At 38.5% G+C, this 19762-nt stretch overlaps 1 protein-coding gene and 1 pseudogene across 1 annotated transcript in view; one reads left to right on the top strand and one right to left on the bottom strand.

The window, feature by feature from the left end:
- Positions 1-17877: 17877 nt before the first annotated feature.
- LOC101983333 (adhesion G protein-coupled receptor E4) overlaps positions 17878-19762 on the bottom strand; it is a 43796-nt gene continuing 41911 nt past the window's right edge. Inside the window, exons 15-16 of the mRNA XM_013355394.1 lie at positions 18776-18913; positions 17878-17925 (exon numbers count right to left, since the gene is read on the bottom strand). Coding sequence (XP_013210848.1) covers positions 17878-17925; positions 18776-18913 — 186 coding nt within the window. The remainder of the gene's footprint in view (positions 17926-18775; positions 18914-19762) is intronic.
- On the top strand, positions 18317-18410 carry LOC113455802 (annotated as a pseudogene).

The following is a 19762-nucleotide window of genomic DNA, read 5'->3' as shown; positions in this document are numbered from 1 at the left end:
TGCTTCCTAAAGTCAAAGCAAAGGTGTTCAGCTGTAGGTCCTAGTGTTATGTGAATGCTGGTGATTTTCTATTGATCTTTATATAATTTGGCAACATTTAATTTTCACATCTGTCTCTCAGTCTCTATTTTTGTCTCATATACACAGATACACAGACACACACACAGATACACACACACACACAGATACACACACAGACACACACACACAGACACACACAGATACACACACAGACACACACACAGACACACACACAGACACACACACAGACACACACACACAGACACACACACAGACACACACACACAGACACACACACAGACACAAACACACAGACACACACACAGATACACACACACAGACACACACACAGATACACACACACACACTTCTCTATATAAGCAAGAAGATTGAATTTCTATAGGGAACAACATTTTTCAGGTACTCTAGGGGAGCAAACATTTCCTCACAAATTGGGGAAATGCTAGAAGGAATATATCTCCCACAGCCGTTTCTTGGCTGATTATCATGCTTAATAAATGCATTGAGAGAGAAAGATAAATCTAGATAGAAGCAAATTTGCTGTAGGAAATCTTACAGTTTGTGGTTACCCACCTACTGGGCCTCTTAAACCATAAATGCTGACCCAGAGCTGTTGCAAAGCCCAGACAGTTTCCCAACCCTGCCCGCTTGGATTGCTCTTGCCTAAGCAGTTTTTGGTAGAATCCCTGCCACAGCAGAGTTGCTGTATGTGGCAACTTGGAAATTTCCCAAGCGCACAGCACATATGCACGACCACAGCATTCCCCGGAGCAATTCCTTGCTGCGTAGCGACGTGTGCAGCTTCTGGTTTCTGCTCCCTGCCCCTGGACTCTGGGTTTCTTGCTCCATGTATGGAATTGATTTAATTGCCTTTAATTTGTCAAGCAACACATATTTCTCAGTATTTAACCAGTACCAAGGCAGAAACTAAAGCAGCCCAGGACCATTCTTGTTGTCACCGTTTGCATTGCTTCTCGTCACACCTCTGCAACTGTGACATCTGCAGTTTACTGGATCACAGAACAGGTAATAAATAAATAATTATGGCAGATTTCATTACCAATGCAACTTTTAGTAACGTTTTTGCTAATACTAAGGATTGTATTATGTGAGGCTTATATGACTATGGTGATACTTCAGTTTATTGGGTATTAGGCTTCAGTTTTCTTCACCATATTCTGTCATTAAGGAAGAATATGGCACTCTTAGGAATGATACAGTCTTTACAGACTAATAATGAACAGCTAGTTGACAGGGTTACTGACATCAAAACTCAAAGGTTATCTGAGAAAGTTAATACTATTACAGACAAAATTGAATCCATATCTAAGGGTACTAAAAAGTTATCTGAAAGAATTCATACATTTGAATTTGACAATCGAAAGTTGTCAAAAAGTTATGTTAACAGAAAAAAAAAGTATCTCCAGGATAGCAATCTGCACAATATTCAAGGAAAGTCCACAAAGGAGATGTTATCTTTAAAGGAGAAAGTTCAAACCTTGGAATCACAGGTGTAGAATGAGGACCATAGACTGGGTGCCTTAATGAAATCACTAGACATATATATATAAGTCAGGAGATTAAGGCTTTACAAGAGACAATAATAAAAAGATTTGAAATTATTGAGGGAATTATTGGAGCTGATGAACAGGGAAAGAAGGCACAAGGACAGGATTCAGCATCACCAGTGGCTGTCAAAGATGGCTTACCTAGGGTGTTATTCCTACCCTGTAATCTACTCTGACAAACTATCAGTTTCTAAAGGCTCAAAAGGATTCAAAGAAGGTAGATGGATACCTATAGGAATGAATGATCTAAAGGAAATTAAGCAAGCTGTTGTAACTTAGGGCTTGCCTTCCGCATTTGTAAAGGAGATGATGAAGACTTGGGCTTCTAACGTCAGCGCAACTCCACATGACTTTTTCAGTTAATTTCAGCAGTCCTGGATGATGGACCTTTATTGATGTTTAGAATTTATTTCAGAGAGGAGGCCAAAAATTTGGAACAACAGGGAAAAGCAAAAGGCCTTGAGACTTCCCAAGATCAAATTCTTGGTGAAGGTCCTTATGCTCTTTATGATGAAGAAATCTTGTCCTTATGCCACAAAGCAGCCTTAAATGCTTGGGACAGGATTCAAGAACTAGAAAAAAGTATTGAATCATATACCAGGGTTAGACAGGGACAGAGAGAACCCTTTATTGACTTTTTACAAAGATTAAGTAAGGCTGTACAAATAGGAGTAACAGACCCAGATGCTAGACAAGTACTTTTTGAATCTCTAGCTTTTGAAAATACAAACTTAGAATGCAAAAAGATACTTGGACCTTTAAAATTTAGATCAGCACCTATGGATGAATATATTCTTCATACAATGAATGTTGAGACATTTAACTATAATGCTGAATCTTGGATAGGAGAAGCAATTTCTAAAGTAATGAGGAGACTTCAAACTGCCAAATGTTTTATTGTGGTAGAATAGGACATCTGAGAATGGATTGCAGACAAAGAATTTCTAGGAATAATATCTCCTCTGGGATGGCAGAAATAGGAGATTTTGGTCTTCATGTATATGTAGAAGGTGTGGCAAAGGCTGACATTGTACCAATGAGTGCAGATCAACAACAGATAGACAAGGAAACTCCTTGGATGGTATCAAGAAACTCTCACAGGCTCCCAAGCCAAAAGTGGCCTAGTTATTCCCAGTAACTGTGGAGGACATGTCACACCAGGAAAATTAAAAAACTCAGATCCTTCTGTACAAGACCATACTATTCTAAAGATGGTATAAACATGAAGGATAAGACAAAAATCCCAATAGGAAATAAGTAACATATATTCTGGCAAACTTCTATAAATGATCAAAGACCAAAGCTAAGAGTACATATTAATGGAATTGTAAGTGTTGGCTTGATAGACACAGGTGCAGATGTGCGTATCATTACTCCAGAATCCTGGCATCCAAACTGGCCTCTTCAAGAGGAAGACGTTCAATTACTAGGAATTGGAACCATATCTTAAGTTAAACAAAGCACGAGATGGATTGACTGCATTGAGCCAGAAGGTCAAAGAGGGAAGCTGAGGCCATATATACCTGGTATTGCAATAAATTTATGGGACCACGACCTGCTACAGCAATGGAATACCCAGATTAATATTGCTACAGTCCCAGGAACTTATAATTCTGGGAAGGCTATAATAAGGTACTATTAACAAAGGTTGCCAGCCATCCAGGCTGTACAAGAACATAAAGCAACTAGCAAACCTTTAGAGGTACCAACAGCCCTACCTTTAAAATGTCTAACTAAGAAGCCTATATGGGTTAAGCAGTGGCCTCTAGCTGAAGATAAATTGCAGGCTTTAGAACAACTGGTACGATAGCAATTAGATGTTCACCATATTGAAGAATCAACCAGTCCTTGGAATTGTCCTGTATTTATTGTAAAAAGGAAATCTGGTAAATGGAGAACAGTGACATATCTAAGAGCTGTCAATAAGGTTATTCAACCTATGGGCCCTCTACAATCTGGAATTCCTCTGCCCTCCCTATTACCAAAAATTGGCCTCTTATAGTTATTGATTTGAAAGATTGTTTCTTCACTGTACCTTTACAAGAAAAGGATAGAGAAAAATTTGCCTTCACAGTATCTACTTAGGAGATATCTATGGACTATTTTCCCACAGGGAATGTTCAATAGCCCCATATTGTGTCAATACTTTGTAAATCAGCCATTGGAAATAATATGTAAGCAATTTCCTAAGTCTATAATTTACCATTACATGAATGACATTTTGCTATCTGATTCAATGGATATTTTAGAAGGAATGTTTGAAGAAGTAAAAAAAAAAATAAGAAGGTGAACCCAAAGAAAAACATATAGGCATCCTCCTGAATATTAACCTTCATCAGGTGAGGAAAGGAGACAGAGACAGAGACCCATATTGGAGCACAGGACTGAAATCTCAAGGTCCAAAGCAGGAGCAGAAGGAGAGAGAGCACGAGCAAGAAACTCAGGACCGCGAGGGGTGCACCCACACACTGAGACAATGGGGATGTTCTATTGGGAACTCACCAAGGCCAGCTGGCCTGGGTCTGAAAAAGCATGGGATAAAACCAGACTCACTGAACATAGTGGACAATGAGGACTACTGAGAACTCAAGAACAATGGCAATGGGTTTTTGATCCTACTGCACATACTGGCTTTGTGGGAGCCTAGGCAGTTTGGATGCTCACCTTACTAGACCTGGATGGAGGTGGGTGGTCCTTGGACTTCCCACAGGTCAGGGAACCCTGATTGCTCTTCAGGCTGATGAGGGAGGGGGACTTGATCAGGGGAGGGGGAGGGAAATGGGAGGTGGTGGCGGGGAGGAGGCAGAAATCTTTAATAAATAAATAAATTAAAAAATTTTTTTTAAAAAGTCTTTCCAAAATGGGGATTACAAATTGCTCCTGAAAAAATACAGAGAGGAGATTCTGTCAATTATCAAGGTTATAAAATAGGTTTGCAAAAAATTAGGACACAAAAGGCACAAATTAGGAGAGACTGGTTACTGACTCTTAATGACTTTTAAAGATTGTTAGGAGACATTTCCAGTCTATGTCCAGCTGTTGGGACAAATAATTCATTTTAAATAAAACCTTAGATTGGGATAAAGATTTGAATAGTCCCAGAGAATTAACAGCTGAAGCAGAAAAGGAACTGACAATGATTGAGGAAAAATTACAGGAGGCACATGTAGATAAGGTGAATCCAAATCTTAGTTGCATTTTATTTTGGTCATATTGCCTTCTAGAATTTCTCCACTGGAATTTTAATTCAAAGGGATGATAGTATTTTAGAATGGACCTTTTTACCACATAAACCAAGTAAAAAATTAAAAACTTATGTGGAAAAAGTCTGAACTAAGTATAAAAGGTAAATTGAGACTTTGTCAATTAGCAAGTATAGACCAATAGAGATTATAGTGCTTTCACTACTGATGGGGCGTGGCCTCTTAGACCATACATGCTGACCCAGAGCCTGCATCTGCCCCTTCTTCCTTTTTGCCAGCTGCTCATTTGGGTTGTTGGATTGCTGGATTTGATCTCTGTCCACCATTCAAGCAGAGAATTCCAATTTGTTAGTAACTATTTCTTAATTCTGAGCTAGTGTAGGATTTCTTTTAAGTGTCTGTTCATCACAAATTACTATTCTTGCATATCCCATGCTTCTTACAACATATCATTTAATTTCCCAGCTTCTTTTGCTGTTAGGTATGGTCTTGTGACATTGTTTCAACCGATGAGACCAAAGAAGGCACAATGATTAACTGTTATAAAAGCTCAGAGCCTGAAGACTTCTGAGCTGCTGATTTAATGGTTATGGAACCCAGAAGCATATATCTTAAACCTGACTTGGCATGGTGCTGTAAAAGAGGAAGAAATAAAGTCTACCTAAGGTCACTAGCTTCAGATGCTTTGTAGTATAATTCCTCAGGTTAGCTTCCTGCAATTCCTCTATTCTATCTGATTCAGAAACCATATCCCCAGAGGGTAGTCTAAGAATAATTGGTGATGGTTGTGTTCGGAACAAGAAAAAGCTTCCACTCTCTCCATGTGTATTAGTTTAGGAGTTTAAGTTCTAACTAGAACAATAAGACAACCAAAGAATATCAAATGGATGCAATTTGGAGAGGAAAAACTCAAAAGCATTGTTATTATTCAGATGATATCATAGTTTACATATATGCCCACAAAAGTTCTACCAAGGTACTCCTACAGCAGATAAAGAATTTCAAGAGACTGGAAACAAGATTTTCGAAAAAAAAAAAAGTCAGTAGCCCTTATACACAAATGACAAATGAACTAAGAAAGAAATCAGGAAAATAACACCATTCTTGATAGTCACAAATGATAACTCTAGAACTCTACCCAAGCAAGTGAAAGACTTGCATGGCAAAATCTTTAAAGATTTGAAGAAAGCCATTAAAGGCAAATTCCAATAGAAAGACCTCTCATGCTCATAGATAGGTAGGATTTACATAGTAAAAATGGCCATCCTATGAAAAATATTCCACAGATTCAACATAATCTCCGTGAAAATTCCAAAACAACACTTTACAGACTTTCAAAGGACCATACTCAACTTCATATTGAAAACTAAAGCAAACATAAAAGCAAAATAACCAAGGATACTTATCAAAATCCTGAATAATAGAATATCTTGAAAAATCACCATCTCTCATATCATGCTGTACTACAGAGTGACAATAACAAAAACCACATGGCCTTGACATAAACACAGATATGTTTATCAATGGAATTAAATTGATGACCTGTGATGAATCTTTTTTGTACTGATAGCTTCCCAATAATGACACAGAAATAATTGTATTAACAATTATCAATTGTATTATCAATTTGTTAACATAATTTATTAGGAAATAAATAGATAATTGCATTATTATTCATTAATGCCTAGTCTTTCATTTAGGCTTGTTCCAAACTAGAAGTTATAAGTTAAATCGACCTGTTTCTATTAATCTACTTTTATCCATGTGGATATTTATACCTCCTGCATTCTGTACATCCAACTTCTTCAGTTGTCTTTTTTTCCTGCTGTCTTCTGAGTTACTTTATCTCTTGGGGAGTCCCCCCTATTCTCTATTGGTTAACTATTGGCCATTCAGCTCTTTCTCAAACTAATCAGAAAGTGCCATAGGCAGAGTCACATTGTTACAGTGTATGCAAAGATTATCCCACAACAGTGACCCAGACATAAATTCACACACCTTTGGATACCTAATATTTGATAAAGAAATGATAAATACTCAAAGAAAAAAATAGAACATTTTCAATAAATATTTTTGGTCTAACTGTATATCCGCATGTAAGAATGCAAAGAGATCCATATTTATCACCTTAAACAAAACTTAAGATAAAGTGGATCAAGAATCTCAACATGAAAACAGACACACTGAACCTGACAGGAGATGAATGGAGATTAAGTGGGGAATAGGTTTGAATTCCATCCCACAAGAGATAACTTAATGAATGAATCTCTTTTCAGTTACTAGGATCAAAAATTTAAACATAGGACCTCACAAATCTTAGAAAATTCTGAATGTAAAGGACACTGTCATTCAGACAAAGAGGTACCCTACATCATCAAAGCAAATAATCCAAAGCATTGTCTAGTTATCATCAGATAGCCTGCCTCCAGCAGCTGATGGTTGTAGATGCAGAGACCCGTAGAAAAATATGACACATACAGAGAGAGAGAGTCCATTTTGAAGGTCTCAATTAGGTCCCTCCTCTCATAGTTCAGAGGAGCCCCTAGAAGAGAGGTAGTAGAATTTTTGGGAGAAAGAATGTCAACAAAAGTAAAAAAGCACAGTCTACAGAATCAACAAAGCAGGGTTAATGGGAACTCAAAGAGACTGAAGCCTCAATTATGGCACATACATGGGTCTGTGCTAGGACTTATGCTTTTATGTTGTGTTTGTTGGCTTTGCCATTTGGGGTTACACTTGAGAATGGGAATGGGGTATTTCTGACTTTTTTCCTTGCTATTGGGATCAATTTCCTTTTATAGGATTGCTTCACCCAGCCTTCATATGAGGGTTTATACTTGGTTTCAGATCACCTTCTGCCGGGTTGGTTGGTGTCCCTGGAAGGTCTGTTACTTTCTGGGGGAAGGCATGGTAGGGAGTGTATCTGGGTGAGACTCAAGTCAGGTTGGGAACAGTAAAGACTGGAGAGAGGAGAAGCTAAAGGCAGGATATATTGAATGAGAGACTAATTATGTGGGCTCAGTGTTAAGAGAATGCAGCTCTCCTAGCAACCCTGGGAATGCCATGTAGTAATATTGAGATGTATCAGGTCACATTTTGTGAACAATGGGGACAAATGTAGATGAATGATGATGTTCTTCTCATTACCTCCTTCACACTCAACCCTAATACACAGAATGATAATATCTACCATCAAGGTGGCACTTCAAAAATTATTTGGATTTCTGTGAAAATACCCTTATAGACCCACAGAGTGGGGAGGGAGAACTTCTCAGCAATTCTAGGTCACATAAGTATTCCATCAGGATTGCTCAACACACATTTACCCTGAGCACCTGACTTTTATGAAAAGTGCTCTGTTGACAGAGACTGCTTGTTGATTTCTGGATGCCCAGACCATGAAATAAACACTCAGAAACTATATTATTTAAATCACTGCTGGCCAATCACTTAAGCATATTGCTAACTAGCTTTTATATTTTTGGCTAATCCATTTCTATTAATCTGTGTATCACCACATGGCTGTGGCTTACCAGCAAGGTTCCATCTGGTGTCTGTCTCCTGTTAGGCTACATGGCTTCTCATTGACTCCACCTTCTTTCTCCCCACATTCAGTTTAGTTTTCCTGCCTAGCTCTAATCTACTAAGCCACTGGCCAAAACAGAATTATTCATTAACAAATAAAAGCAAAACATAGACAGAGAGACTTCCCACACCATTTCACTTTTCTGTTTAAGTAAAAAGGAAGGTTTTAACTTTAACATAGTAAAATTATATATAACAAAACAGATACCAAACAAGATTACAGCTACAATATTTATTTATATCCACTTTGTCTTTTATCATAACTAAGGAAAACTATAAATATAACTATCGATTCTTCAACTCCATCAAAGACCTAAGTTAACAGGAAGTACATTGTAAAGCAAGTTCCAAAACTCTAGAATTGACAGAAACATCTCACTGCCTGGACAGTCACCCAAAGTTCTTCTGTAACATTGGAGCATCCATCTTCATCCTACAAGCCCATAGTATCTAGAAGACTTTCCATGAAGCAGTAAATTTCAAAGACAGTTCTGCCTATATTGGCAGTGTGTCAGCCACTTTCTTCTGTGTCCAGCAGAAGGCCTGGCAGACTTTTTCCTTAAGCAGGAACCCTGAAGCAATGTCACACCTCTTTAGGCAACTTTAGCAGTCATTTTTCTGTGGGTCCTTCAGGTCCAGTCAAACAGTTCAGGCAAGAGAAGTTTCTCTCCCAAATGGCTATCAAACTCCATAAGAAGCCTCTTCGATGCCCATCTTCCTCTTGAAGTAATTGGTGTTGTCAGGAGAAGATGAATCTCATTGTCATGAAATGTCCCAAGTTTTTAAAACATTTTAAATGCCATATTCTATAGGTCTTTGAAAGGTTTAAAGAATCCCCATCCATCTGAAACATATCTCTGTATATCTAGAAAATCTAACTAACCTGATTACAAGCTTGACTATTATAAATGTTTATCTATTAACCTATATTTCTTCATTATACATTATATTTTTAATGAACTGTACAAACACAATACCTCAATCAAGAGGAGAAATATACATACAACAAAATTGACCTTAAAATTGTATCAATAGACCAATGTTGTATGAGCTGCAGGTTGCATTCCGCCACCCAGCTCCTGCCACCGGCTAGTTTTACCCAAAATAACAACACACAAACTGTATTCTTTTAAACACTGCTTGGCCCATTAGCTCTAGCCCTTACTGGATAATTCTGATATCCCGATCAACCCATCTCTAATAAACTGTGTAGCACCAGTCTTACTGGGAAAGATTCAGCATGTCTGACCTGGCAGCTTGCTTCATGGCATCTGCCCAGGAGAGGGGAGCATGGCCTCTGAGCTCACTTCCTCTTCCTCCCAGCATTCTGTTCTGTTTACTCTTCCCACCTATGTTTTAACCTACGAGGCCAAGCAGTTTCTTTATTACTTAACCAATGACCTTCCTCCATCATTTCCCCTTTTTCTGTTTAAACAAAAAGGAAAGGCTTTAACTTTAACATAGCAAAATTACATATAACAAAACAGTTATAAAGCAAGAATGACAGTTACAATATTTACATCTTCTTTCTCTTTTATCATAACTAAGGAAAACTATAACTATCTATATATTCTTTAACTCCATCAAAGACTCCAGAAGGATATAATATTACCTAAGCAAACAAGAAATAAGAACTTTCAAACTCTAGAAATGTCTAGAGACATCTCACTGCCTGGACAGTCACCCAAAGTTCCTCTGTACCATTGGGGCATCCATCTTCAGCCTTCAGGCCCATGGTATCCAGCAGACATTTCCATGAAGCAGGAAAATTCAAAGTCAGTTCAGTCACTATCTGTTGTGTCCTGCAGAATGTCTTGCAGACTCCTTCATGAATCAGGAACCCCGAAAGATCATCTCACCTTTAGGCAAGTTCAGCAGTCCTCTCTCTGCAGGTTCTCTGTGTCCAGTTTATGCAATAGTCCAGGCAAGAGCAGTTTTCTTGCCCAAATGGCTATCAAACTCCATAAGGATCCTCTTCAATGCCCATCTTCTTCTTGAAGTAGATTGGTGCTGCCAGGAGCAGAGTGTCTCATTGTCATGAAAAGTCCTAAGTTATTAAAACATTAAATATCCTATTCTTTAGTCTTTGAAAGATATGAAGAATGTCTATCTAAAATATATCTATGTACATCTAGAAAATCTAACATGACTACAAACTTGACTATCATGATTATCTATTAACAACCTATATGCATTACATTTTTAAATGTACTACACAATCACAATACCTTAATCAATATCAGAAATACATACAAGGTTCCGCAGAGCTCGCAGAGAACCCAGTTTGTAAGTTTTCAACACACAACCCTGGAAAGAAGACTTTTCAATAGTCTTACCGAAAAGTGACAATTTCTTTCCAAATGAAAACTCTTAACAGAAAATCCCTGAAACTTACCACACACACTAGAATCCTCCATATCCAAGTACATACAAGCTGGAAGGACAACTAACAGACAAAGACAAGAGAAGCTGCCTTTAAAAAGAAGAGATAAACCAAGATTCCTGTGAGGTTGCCTCCAAGTTGTTTCCCAAGTTTCCAGGTTTTGTGAGTCAGCAACCTTATTTGACACAGACTTTGAAATGATGGAGTTTTATTTTATTTTATGAGAAATAGAAAAAGAAAACAAAATATCATTTTTCATTTTATATACCAAACCCAGTTCCCACTCCCTCCCCTCCTCGCATTTTCTCTACTTACCCCCCCACCCCACCCTTCATCCACTCCTCAGAAGAAGGTAAGGCACATTGCTCTGGGGAAGGTTCAAGACCCTCCCTACTATATCTAGGCTGAGAATGTTATCCATCCAAAGAGAATAGATTCCCAAGAAGCCAGTGCAAGCAGTAGGGATAAATCCTGGTGCCACTTCCAGTAGACCTGCAGTCTGTCCCAGCCATACATCTGTCAACTGTCACTACATTCAGAGGGACTAGTTTAGACCTATGCTGTTTCCTTCCCTGTCCAGCTGGAGCTGGTGAGCTCTGGGTTAGCTCAGGTAAATTTTTTCAGTGGATGTTCCCACAATGATCTTGACCTCTTTGCTCATATTGTCATTCCTCCCACACTTCAGCTGGCTTAGGGAGCTCATCCCAGTGCTCCATTGCAGGTCTCTGCTTCTGTTTCTATAAGTTACTGGATGAAGGTTCGATGGTGATATTTAAGATATTCATCAATCTGATCTCAGGGAAATGCAAATCAAAATGACTCTGAGACACCATCTTACACAAGTCAGAATGGCCAATATCAAAAACACCAATGATAGCTTATGTTGGAGAGGACTAAGGGGAACACTCATCCATTGCTGGTGGGAGTGCAAATTTGTACAACCACTCTGGAAATTAGTATTGCAGTTTCTCATAAAAGTTAGGAATCAACCTACCTCAGGACCCAGCAATACCTCTCTTGGGCATATATCCAAAAGATGCTCAATCATAACACAAGGACATATGTTCAACTATGCTCATTGTAGCATTATTTGTAATAGCTGTTACCTGAAAACAATTAGATGCTATTCAACAGAAGAACAGATAAAGAAAATGTGGCACATTTACACAATGGAGTACTACTCACCAGAAAAAAAAATGACATCTTGAAATTTGCATGCAAATGGATGGAACTAGAAAACACTAGAATCTGAGTGAGGTAACTCAGATTCAGGGAGATGAACATGGTATGTAGTCTCTCATAAGTGGATACTAACTAAAAAAGAAAAGGATATTGAGCCTATAGTTCATGATCCTAAAGAAGTTAAGTAACAAGGTGAAGCCTACGAAAAACATACATAGATCTACCTGGAAAGGGAAAATATACAGGATCACTTGACAAAATTGGAAGCATGGGAGAGGGGAAAAGGGAGGGTGAAAGGGGAAGAGGAGGGGAGAAGAGGAGGGGTGAGAAGAACTTGATAGAATGTGACAGTCAAGATGGAGGAAGAACAGAGATGAGAGCAAGGTAAGGATATTTTGATTGAGGGAGTCATTAAGGGGCTAGCAAGAAACTTGGCACTAGAGAAATTCCCAGGAATCCACAAGGATGACCCCAGCTAAGACCCCAAGCAATAGAGGAGAGGGACCTGAACTGTCCTTGCCCTGTAGTCAGATTGATGGAGCTTTTTGAAACTTGTCTTTGTCACTTTTTTAATGCTGTTACAACAGACCATTTCCAAGGGGAGTTATAAAATAATGACTTTAAATTTGAGTTCTTAGTTCTGGAGGGTAGTAGAGTTCATGAACCCATGGCAGGAAGCATGGCAGCATGGCAGCATTGCAGCTGGAATGGCGCTGGAGACATAGCCGAGACCTGACATCGGACATCTAGCCATGAGGGAGAAGAGGGACAGATACAGAGAGGCGGAGAGATGAGGGTGCATGGGGTGGTTTTCTGAAAATGCAAAGACCACCCAGAGTAACATACGTCCTCCACCAGTGTGCCATCTCCTAAACCCAACAACTGCAGAAGGAACATTCAGATATATGTGCCTATGGAGGTCATTCTCATTCAAGCCACCATAAGTCATAGCTTCTCCTGTAAGTAATTATTCCTGTGAGTAACCCCAGTAAAATTCATTGGCTCAGCAACTTAAGATTTTGGTTGTTTTACTTTGTTTTGATGTAAGTTCCCTATCTGAAGTGAGTAAACATCTGTTCATGTCTCCCTAGGAACAGTGTCTCATAATGCTTACTTACTTGTCTTTGAACCCTTGGGCTAAAATAGTGACTGGTATTGAAGGATATGCTCACTGACATCTAAATGCTATAGGAGCAACTAACCACTCTCTTATTGCATTTAAAGCCCACTCTCCAAGAGACAAATTATGTCTGGTATCATTAAAAGTACCCAAAACTCATCGTTGGGTAGGTTCTAGGTCCTAGGGAGGAATGCAATAACATTATTTTGTTACATGGACAGATTAATGATGTTCTTGTTAAATTGTTATCTTTATACCCAAAGCTTTGTATAACTCTCAACCCTCATTGGAGGTGGCCCAATAAGGACTACTAACACAAAATGCTGACAAAGATATGGAAGTAATGTCCAATTAACACTATGAACAGGTATATGCATTCATATAGCTATTGAGAGGAGCATAGAGTCTCCACAAACTGAAAGTGTGGTTACCTTATCAAAGCACAAGTATTTTCCCCCCCTTGGGAGACAAAACAGTCTACACCCTACTCACAAGGTAAAAATAATAAACCAAAGTAAGACTTAACCAAAGTCCACCATGAGAACCAATAAATTTATTGGGTAACAGTTATTTACAAACACGTAGTTGACCTCAGAATAGCAGCACTGGAGATACTTCACCCAGAATGGGCGGCTGCCTTCCCCACACCTGCATCAATGAGTCTCAGCCTTCATGCAGAGTATGTACTATAGCACCTCTGCAGACACCACGGCAGGAATATTAGGGCTGAACTGTGAGCAAATGCTTGAGAATTATGGCTTCTTTCTCAGGTGAGTATCCAGTAACACACCCACCCCTGCTCTGTGACAGTCAAGAAGCTTGCAAGCAGTCATGGTTGATCTTAGGAAGATGACAGCTTTTTTTTTTTCCTCAGAGAACTGTGTCCTACATCAGCATAGTTGAATTTATTGAGGTGCTATTCACTATAGCCATGATGTGGAGTCAGCCTCAGTGTCCCTCAAAGAATAAAGAAACTGTGCTTTATATAACCCATGGCATATTTTTCTGTTTTAAAATAGAATAAAATCCCATTTTTGCAAGGATATAGATGGAATTAAGAGAAGACATGCTATAATAATTAAGTGAGATGTAGCAAGAGAAATATTATCATTTTCCATTGTGTTGAAAATTAATAGAAAGAGGAATTATTATGCACACGAAAAGTGACTGAGTAAAGAGGGTCAGGTAAGGATAAGGGAAAAGAAGTGGGCATGGTTAAAGCTGTATGTATGAAAAAATCCCAGTAAAATGCATCACATGTACAATTACTGTGCATTAGCAACCATAGCAAGATTCTTTTCAACATGTCAATTCACATGGAAGAATGGTGAGATGAACCTAGTTCATGTGTGGCCACACGGCAGTGATGGTCCTTGGTTAGGAAGTAGGAACTCAAGTTGTGAGCTCTCTCTGTGAGTCAGTTCTGCTGATTTCCAACTTCCTCCTATAATAGATAGACATGTAGAGGTAAATAGAAATTCATTCTTCAGAAACTAAAGTTCTAGATCATGTTGGTATGACAAGCTAAGACTTTTGGTAAGGTCTAAAGCTCAGAAAACACATCCTAGTGTCTGACTCTAGAACCTCTTGTCACTCCCACATCTGCAATGTTTATCTTACTTTATCTTTTCACATGGCAGTAGGTTTACTGTGGTCCCTCACATCTTACTAGGTAGTATCATATGTGTCATCCTTTAATCTTTCTGGTGAGATTGATATTATCTTTGTTTTACAGATAGGGACTGTGAAACAAAGAGACATTAAATGTTTTGACCAGACCACATATTCTAAAAGTGGGAGTTTGAACTTATGCATTTGACTCCATTTAAATATAACAATGGCAGGTCATTTAGATGCAACAGAAAATTTACTGGCATTATAAGGGTTGATATGGACCTTTTATACCGAAACATAATATCTAACATAAGAGTTTCTGACTAGTTTTTTGGATCATTTTTATGTAGTTGGTTCTTGAAATTTGATATTAAAGTATGTAGCTATGACAGCATATTACAACAGAGCACAATGTTATTCTGAATATTATTCTGATTCTCATTTAATTACATTTTTATGATGAATTGATCAACGTTCAGACAGACTAACCAGTGTCTTGTCTTGAATGAGAATGGTACCCATACGTTCACATCTTTGAATTATTGGAACTAAACTGGTAGTTGTATTGAGAAAAATTAGGAAGTGTGACCTTGTTGAGGGAGATTTGTAACTGGCAGGAGGGCCGTGATGTTTCAAAAGTCTTTGCCATCTCCAGTGTCTCACTCTTGCTACCTTGTGCTTGTGGATCAGGATGTGATTTCTCAGCTACTTCTCCAGTGCTATGCCTGCTTGCCTGTCTGGATGCCTATGACCATGCTCAATTCCAGAATAAGCATGGATTCCTCAATACAATACCTATGATATAGAATCTACAGAAATGCTTACTGTCAGATGAACAATGAAAATACGGTTGGCATACACATACAGTCACAAACATTTCTCCCATATTTAGATAAGAAAGACAGAGAGGATGGAGAGATGATTCAGCAGTTAAGAACAATAGATGCTCTTCAGAAAACCAGAGTTTGATTTATTACACCACATGGTGGTTCATAACTGTCTGTACCTCCATTTCCAAGGTATACGATTCCATTTTCTTACCTCTGGACACCCAGTACATAGACAAAATGACCAATTTACATAAAATAAATTATGATTTTTCTTTCTTTTTTGAGACAGAGTTCCCTGTGTAAGTCCTGGCTGTCTTGAAACACACCCTGTAGAACAGACTAGCCTCCAACTCACAGAGATCCATGAGCCTCTGCCTTCCAAATTCTGGGATTAAAGGACTGCAACAGCACTGCCTGATTATGAATAACTCAGTTAAAGAAAACATGAATGAAGATGGAGGACATTAATTTCAGTGAAACATATTATATGCAGAGAAATTAACACAAGATAAAGAAAAGGTGTGTATTTGAATATTGAATGCCACTTAAACATTAATATAGAATAGCAACAGCTAGGGCAAGACACACATTAAATAGATGTATTTGATTTTAAAATGTTACCTGTATGATAGAAATATAACAGTGAAACTTACCATTACTAACAATTGATCTGTTCATTAGGAAGAAAATAAAGTGAAATTTGGGAAAGTAACTGAGAAGTGACTAGAGAGAGGAAGCTCTGTTTCGGTTCATGGTTGGGGCATAGTGTATGATGGAGCGAAAGGTATGGTGGTAGGACCATTTTCATGTATGGCAATGTGAAGCTGCCTCTCACATCTGGGAAGATCAGGACAGAGAAAGGGGATTGTTCACTCTCAGATAGTTCTCTTTTTTCATTTTTATTTGACCCAATACCCTGTCCCATCAGTAGGTATCACCTATCTTCAGTAGGTCTTCCCTGCCCAATGATATCTCTTTGGAAACACTTACACATAGAATAACTAGGTGTAAATCATTTGGGTGATCTTAAATTCAGGTAAGTTGATAGTGATTATTAACCAGAAAATGAGAAAGAAAAGAAAGGCAAGGAGAGGCGAGAAGAGAGGAAAAGGGCAGGGAAGGCAAGAAAAATGGAGGGAAGGGAAAGGAAAGGCAGGGGAAGTAATCTCTTCAGAAAAGTGCGTGCTTCTCTGACCTGTCTGTTCTGATGGATCCTTTTGAATAAATTTGGGCACCTTTTTACACCTTCTTTAATAGAGGATTGAAACCACACCCATTGGCTTTTATTGTCATTTGCTGTTTGCCAATGCTGCACATCGTCCTTCGCCTTCATTATGTCTTTTGTACATGCTGTATGGATTGTGTGTGCATGTGTTCATGTGTGTAAGTACAAGTGAATACACCTCTGTCTTCCACACGGATGTCAGTGAACAGCCTCAGGCTTCCTACCTTGTTTGAGACAAGGTCTCTTGTTTATCAAATAGTGCCTCTGAACATTTGGATATTCTCCTGGCTCTGTGTTCCATCTTGATGCATTAGCAATGGGATTAAAATTTGAGTTACTGTATTAACTTTACATGGACCTTTAGGACGTGAACCCAAGCTTCCTCTTGTGCATAACAGGTGCTTTATTTACTTACGAAGCCATTTTCCCAGCCTTCTACCCTCAAATAGATGATTGTCTGCATTAAGAGGTTAAGTCCTCTCCCCTCAAATAAACTATCATGCATATTAACAGATCCATGAACACAGCATCCTGCCATGGTCACACTGAAAGATGAGCCCAGCAGCAAGACTCTCATCACTCAAGAGTCTATGGTTTCTCAATAAATTGCTCTGTATAAGTAGTTCACACAAACACCAATGGATAATTCTATCACATAGCACCTTGAAGTCTTTATATATGTATACCTCTTATGGAGACTCATTGAGGTACTTTAGAAGTAAATTTTATGGGAACTAGATGGTACAAACAAGGCAAATTAGAGAATGTGGTGAAAACTGACTGCTACATAGCTGTAGTTGAAGTGATTTATGTGTCTACACCAATAGTTTTTATAGGTGCACATATTCATGGATCTACACACGAATGGAGGTCACAGGATATCTACAGGTGTAGATTCCATTAATTTTTAAGAGGGTCTGTAATGGATCAAGGGCTCACCTATTCATCTAGACCAGCTGTCCAGGGAGTTCAAGGGATGCTTTGACTCTATCTACTCATTGCTGAGGTTACAGGCATGTACCACCATGCCTTGTTTTTTCTGCAGATACCAGGGATAGAAATTGATCCTCATGTTGGCAGGGCAAACACTATACTGAATGTACTATCTCCCAAATTTTACAGATCTTAGTGCTTTGGGGTATCGTAGAGAATTGGGTCTGAGTATGATTCTTCCTGTACAGAAAGTTAACACAAGATAAGAACTCAAGTCTATGGCTCATAAGAGCCCTATCAAGCCAGAAAGAAGAACCATCTTGAGACGTGCCCTATTTTTATTGGCCAGATTTTTCAGAGTATCATAATACTTAGAAAAATCTTGATTCACAGAGTCTATGGACAAACTCTCACAGATGCAGAGACTGAGATAATTACATAAGAAACTAATATATACGGAGACATGTGAACACAGAAAGTCCATGTTCTGATACAGAGTGAGGGCATAGCAGAGGATGGTCTGGGTCTTAGTAAACAGAGGGAAATTTATTTATATGTCTTTTCTCAAAGGGAAAAGGTTGGAAAGTGTCAAGGAAAAGGGTGACAAATCTCTCAATTCTCAACTCCACCAGCGTCAGCAGCACATATTCTGAATTTGGAAGGGAAGATTAGCATATCCCCTGTGCAAGGATGACATGAAAATACACGAGGTGTCACTGATGGTACCAGAGGCTGAGGCATCCTGTGCTGCTTACAGACTGTTCATTGCCTCTGTCTAATGAGTCTTCTAAGGTGAATATATACCTACTCATGATAGTGAACAGAAAAGATAGATGGAAGAGATGAGGAGTGGGAGGAGGAATAGAGGAAGAAATATTGAAGAGTAAAGACATGTGAGTGGGGTAGAGAGAGAGAAGATAGGAGCAAGAAAAGAAGAAATGAATCGAGAAAGGCAAGAAGAAAGGGAATGAAGGAAGAAATTTAGGTACCAAATCTAGAAACTGTGGCTGTACATACATGTATATACAGTATGTCATAATTTTTATTTCTTTTTCAAGGAACAGAGAGGAAATCTGTTTGCATGACAAACCAGATCAGGCCACATAAAGCCTTTATGGGGAACTGAGCTTACCATTTTAGTATGGGTAGTAGAACAAGACATCTCGGTGCTTTCAGTCTCAACCCCTTTGTGCATCTTACGAAACCACTTCTTATATTCCACTCGCACCTGAAAGTTTGAGAGAATAATTAAAAGGATGGCTCATATCCAGAACTTGGTACAAGGTAAGGGAATCTACTTTACATGGGATACAAATGCACTAATGTCAAATCCTACTCTGTATGACTCATTGTTTTTCTGAATATATTTGACCATAACTGAACTTATTAATTTTATTTAAATTCAATTTCTTCCATTATAAGTAGGAAAAGAATATATAAAAAGAATTGATAATGTTGACAGTGGTGATAGTAGTGGTGATGACGTTAATGAACTGGTGATTAGTGTAGTTGTATGACTGTGACATTGCTGAATGAGATAGCAGTGATGGTTATAATAAAGACAGTCATGATGCCCATAATGCTAATTATTAGAACGCTGATGATAATAACGGTAATCGAATGATCAGAGTAGTCCCAGTAGGGTTGGTAATGGTGAATATGATGAATGTGTGATATGGTTACAGTGACCAAAGTGATAATGATAATGATTATGGTAGTGATATTGATGTGATGGTAGTAAATATAGTGGTGATCCTCATGATAATTATGGTGGTGTTAATACTGAAAATAAGATGATTGGTGGCGATGGTGGATGGAATGGAATGATAGATACGATGATGATTGTGATAATTATGATGGTGGTAATAAGTACGATGAAGGATGTATCAGTGATAGCAGTGACGAGAGTGGCAATGTTAACGGTAGTGGTAATGATGGTAGTGAGGAGGCTGAGAACGAAGATAATTATGAAGATGGTTATGATAATTATAGTGGTGATAAGATGACTATGATGATGGATATGATAATGATGATAATAAGGTGGTGGTGGTGGTGGTGGTGGTGGTGGTGGTGGTGG

The sequence above is a fragment of the Microtus ochrogaster genome, unplaced genomic scaffold, assembly GCF_000317375.1.
Source record: "Microtus ochrogaster isolate Prairie Vole_2 unplaced genomic scaffold, MicOch1.0 UNK124, whole genome shotgun sequence".
In the NCBI taxonomy this organism is placed as follows: Eukaryota; Metazoa; Chordata; class Mammalia; order Rodentia; family Cricetidae; genus Microtus; species Microtus ochrogaster.
The sequence above is the reverse complement of the archived record's forward strand: the minus strand, read 5'-3'. Positions and strand labels throughout refer to the sequence as shown.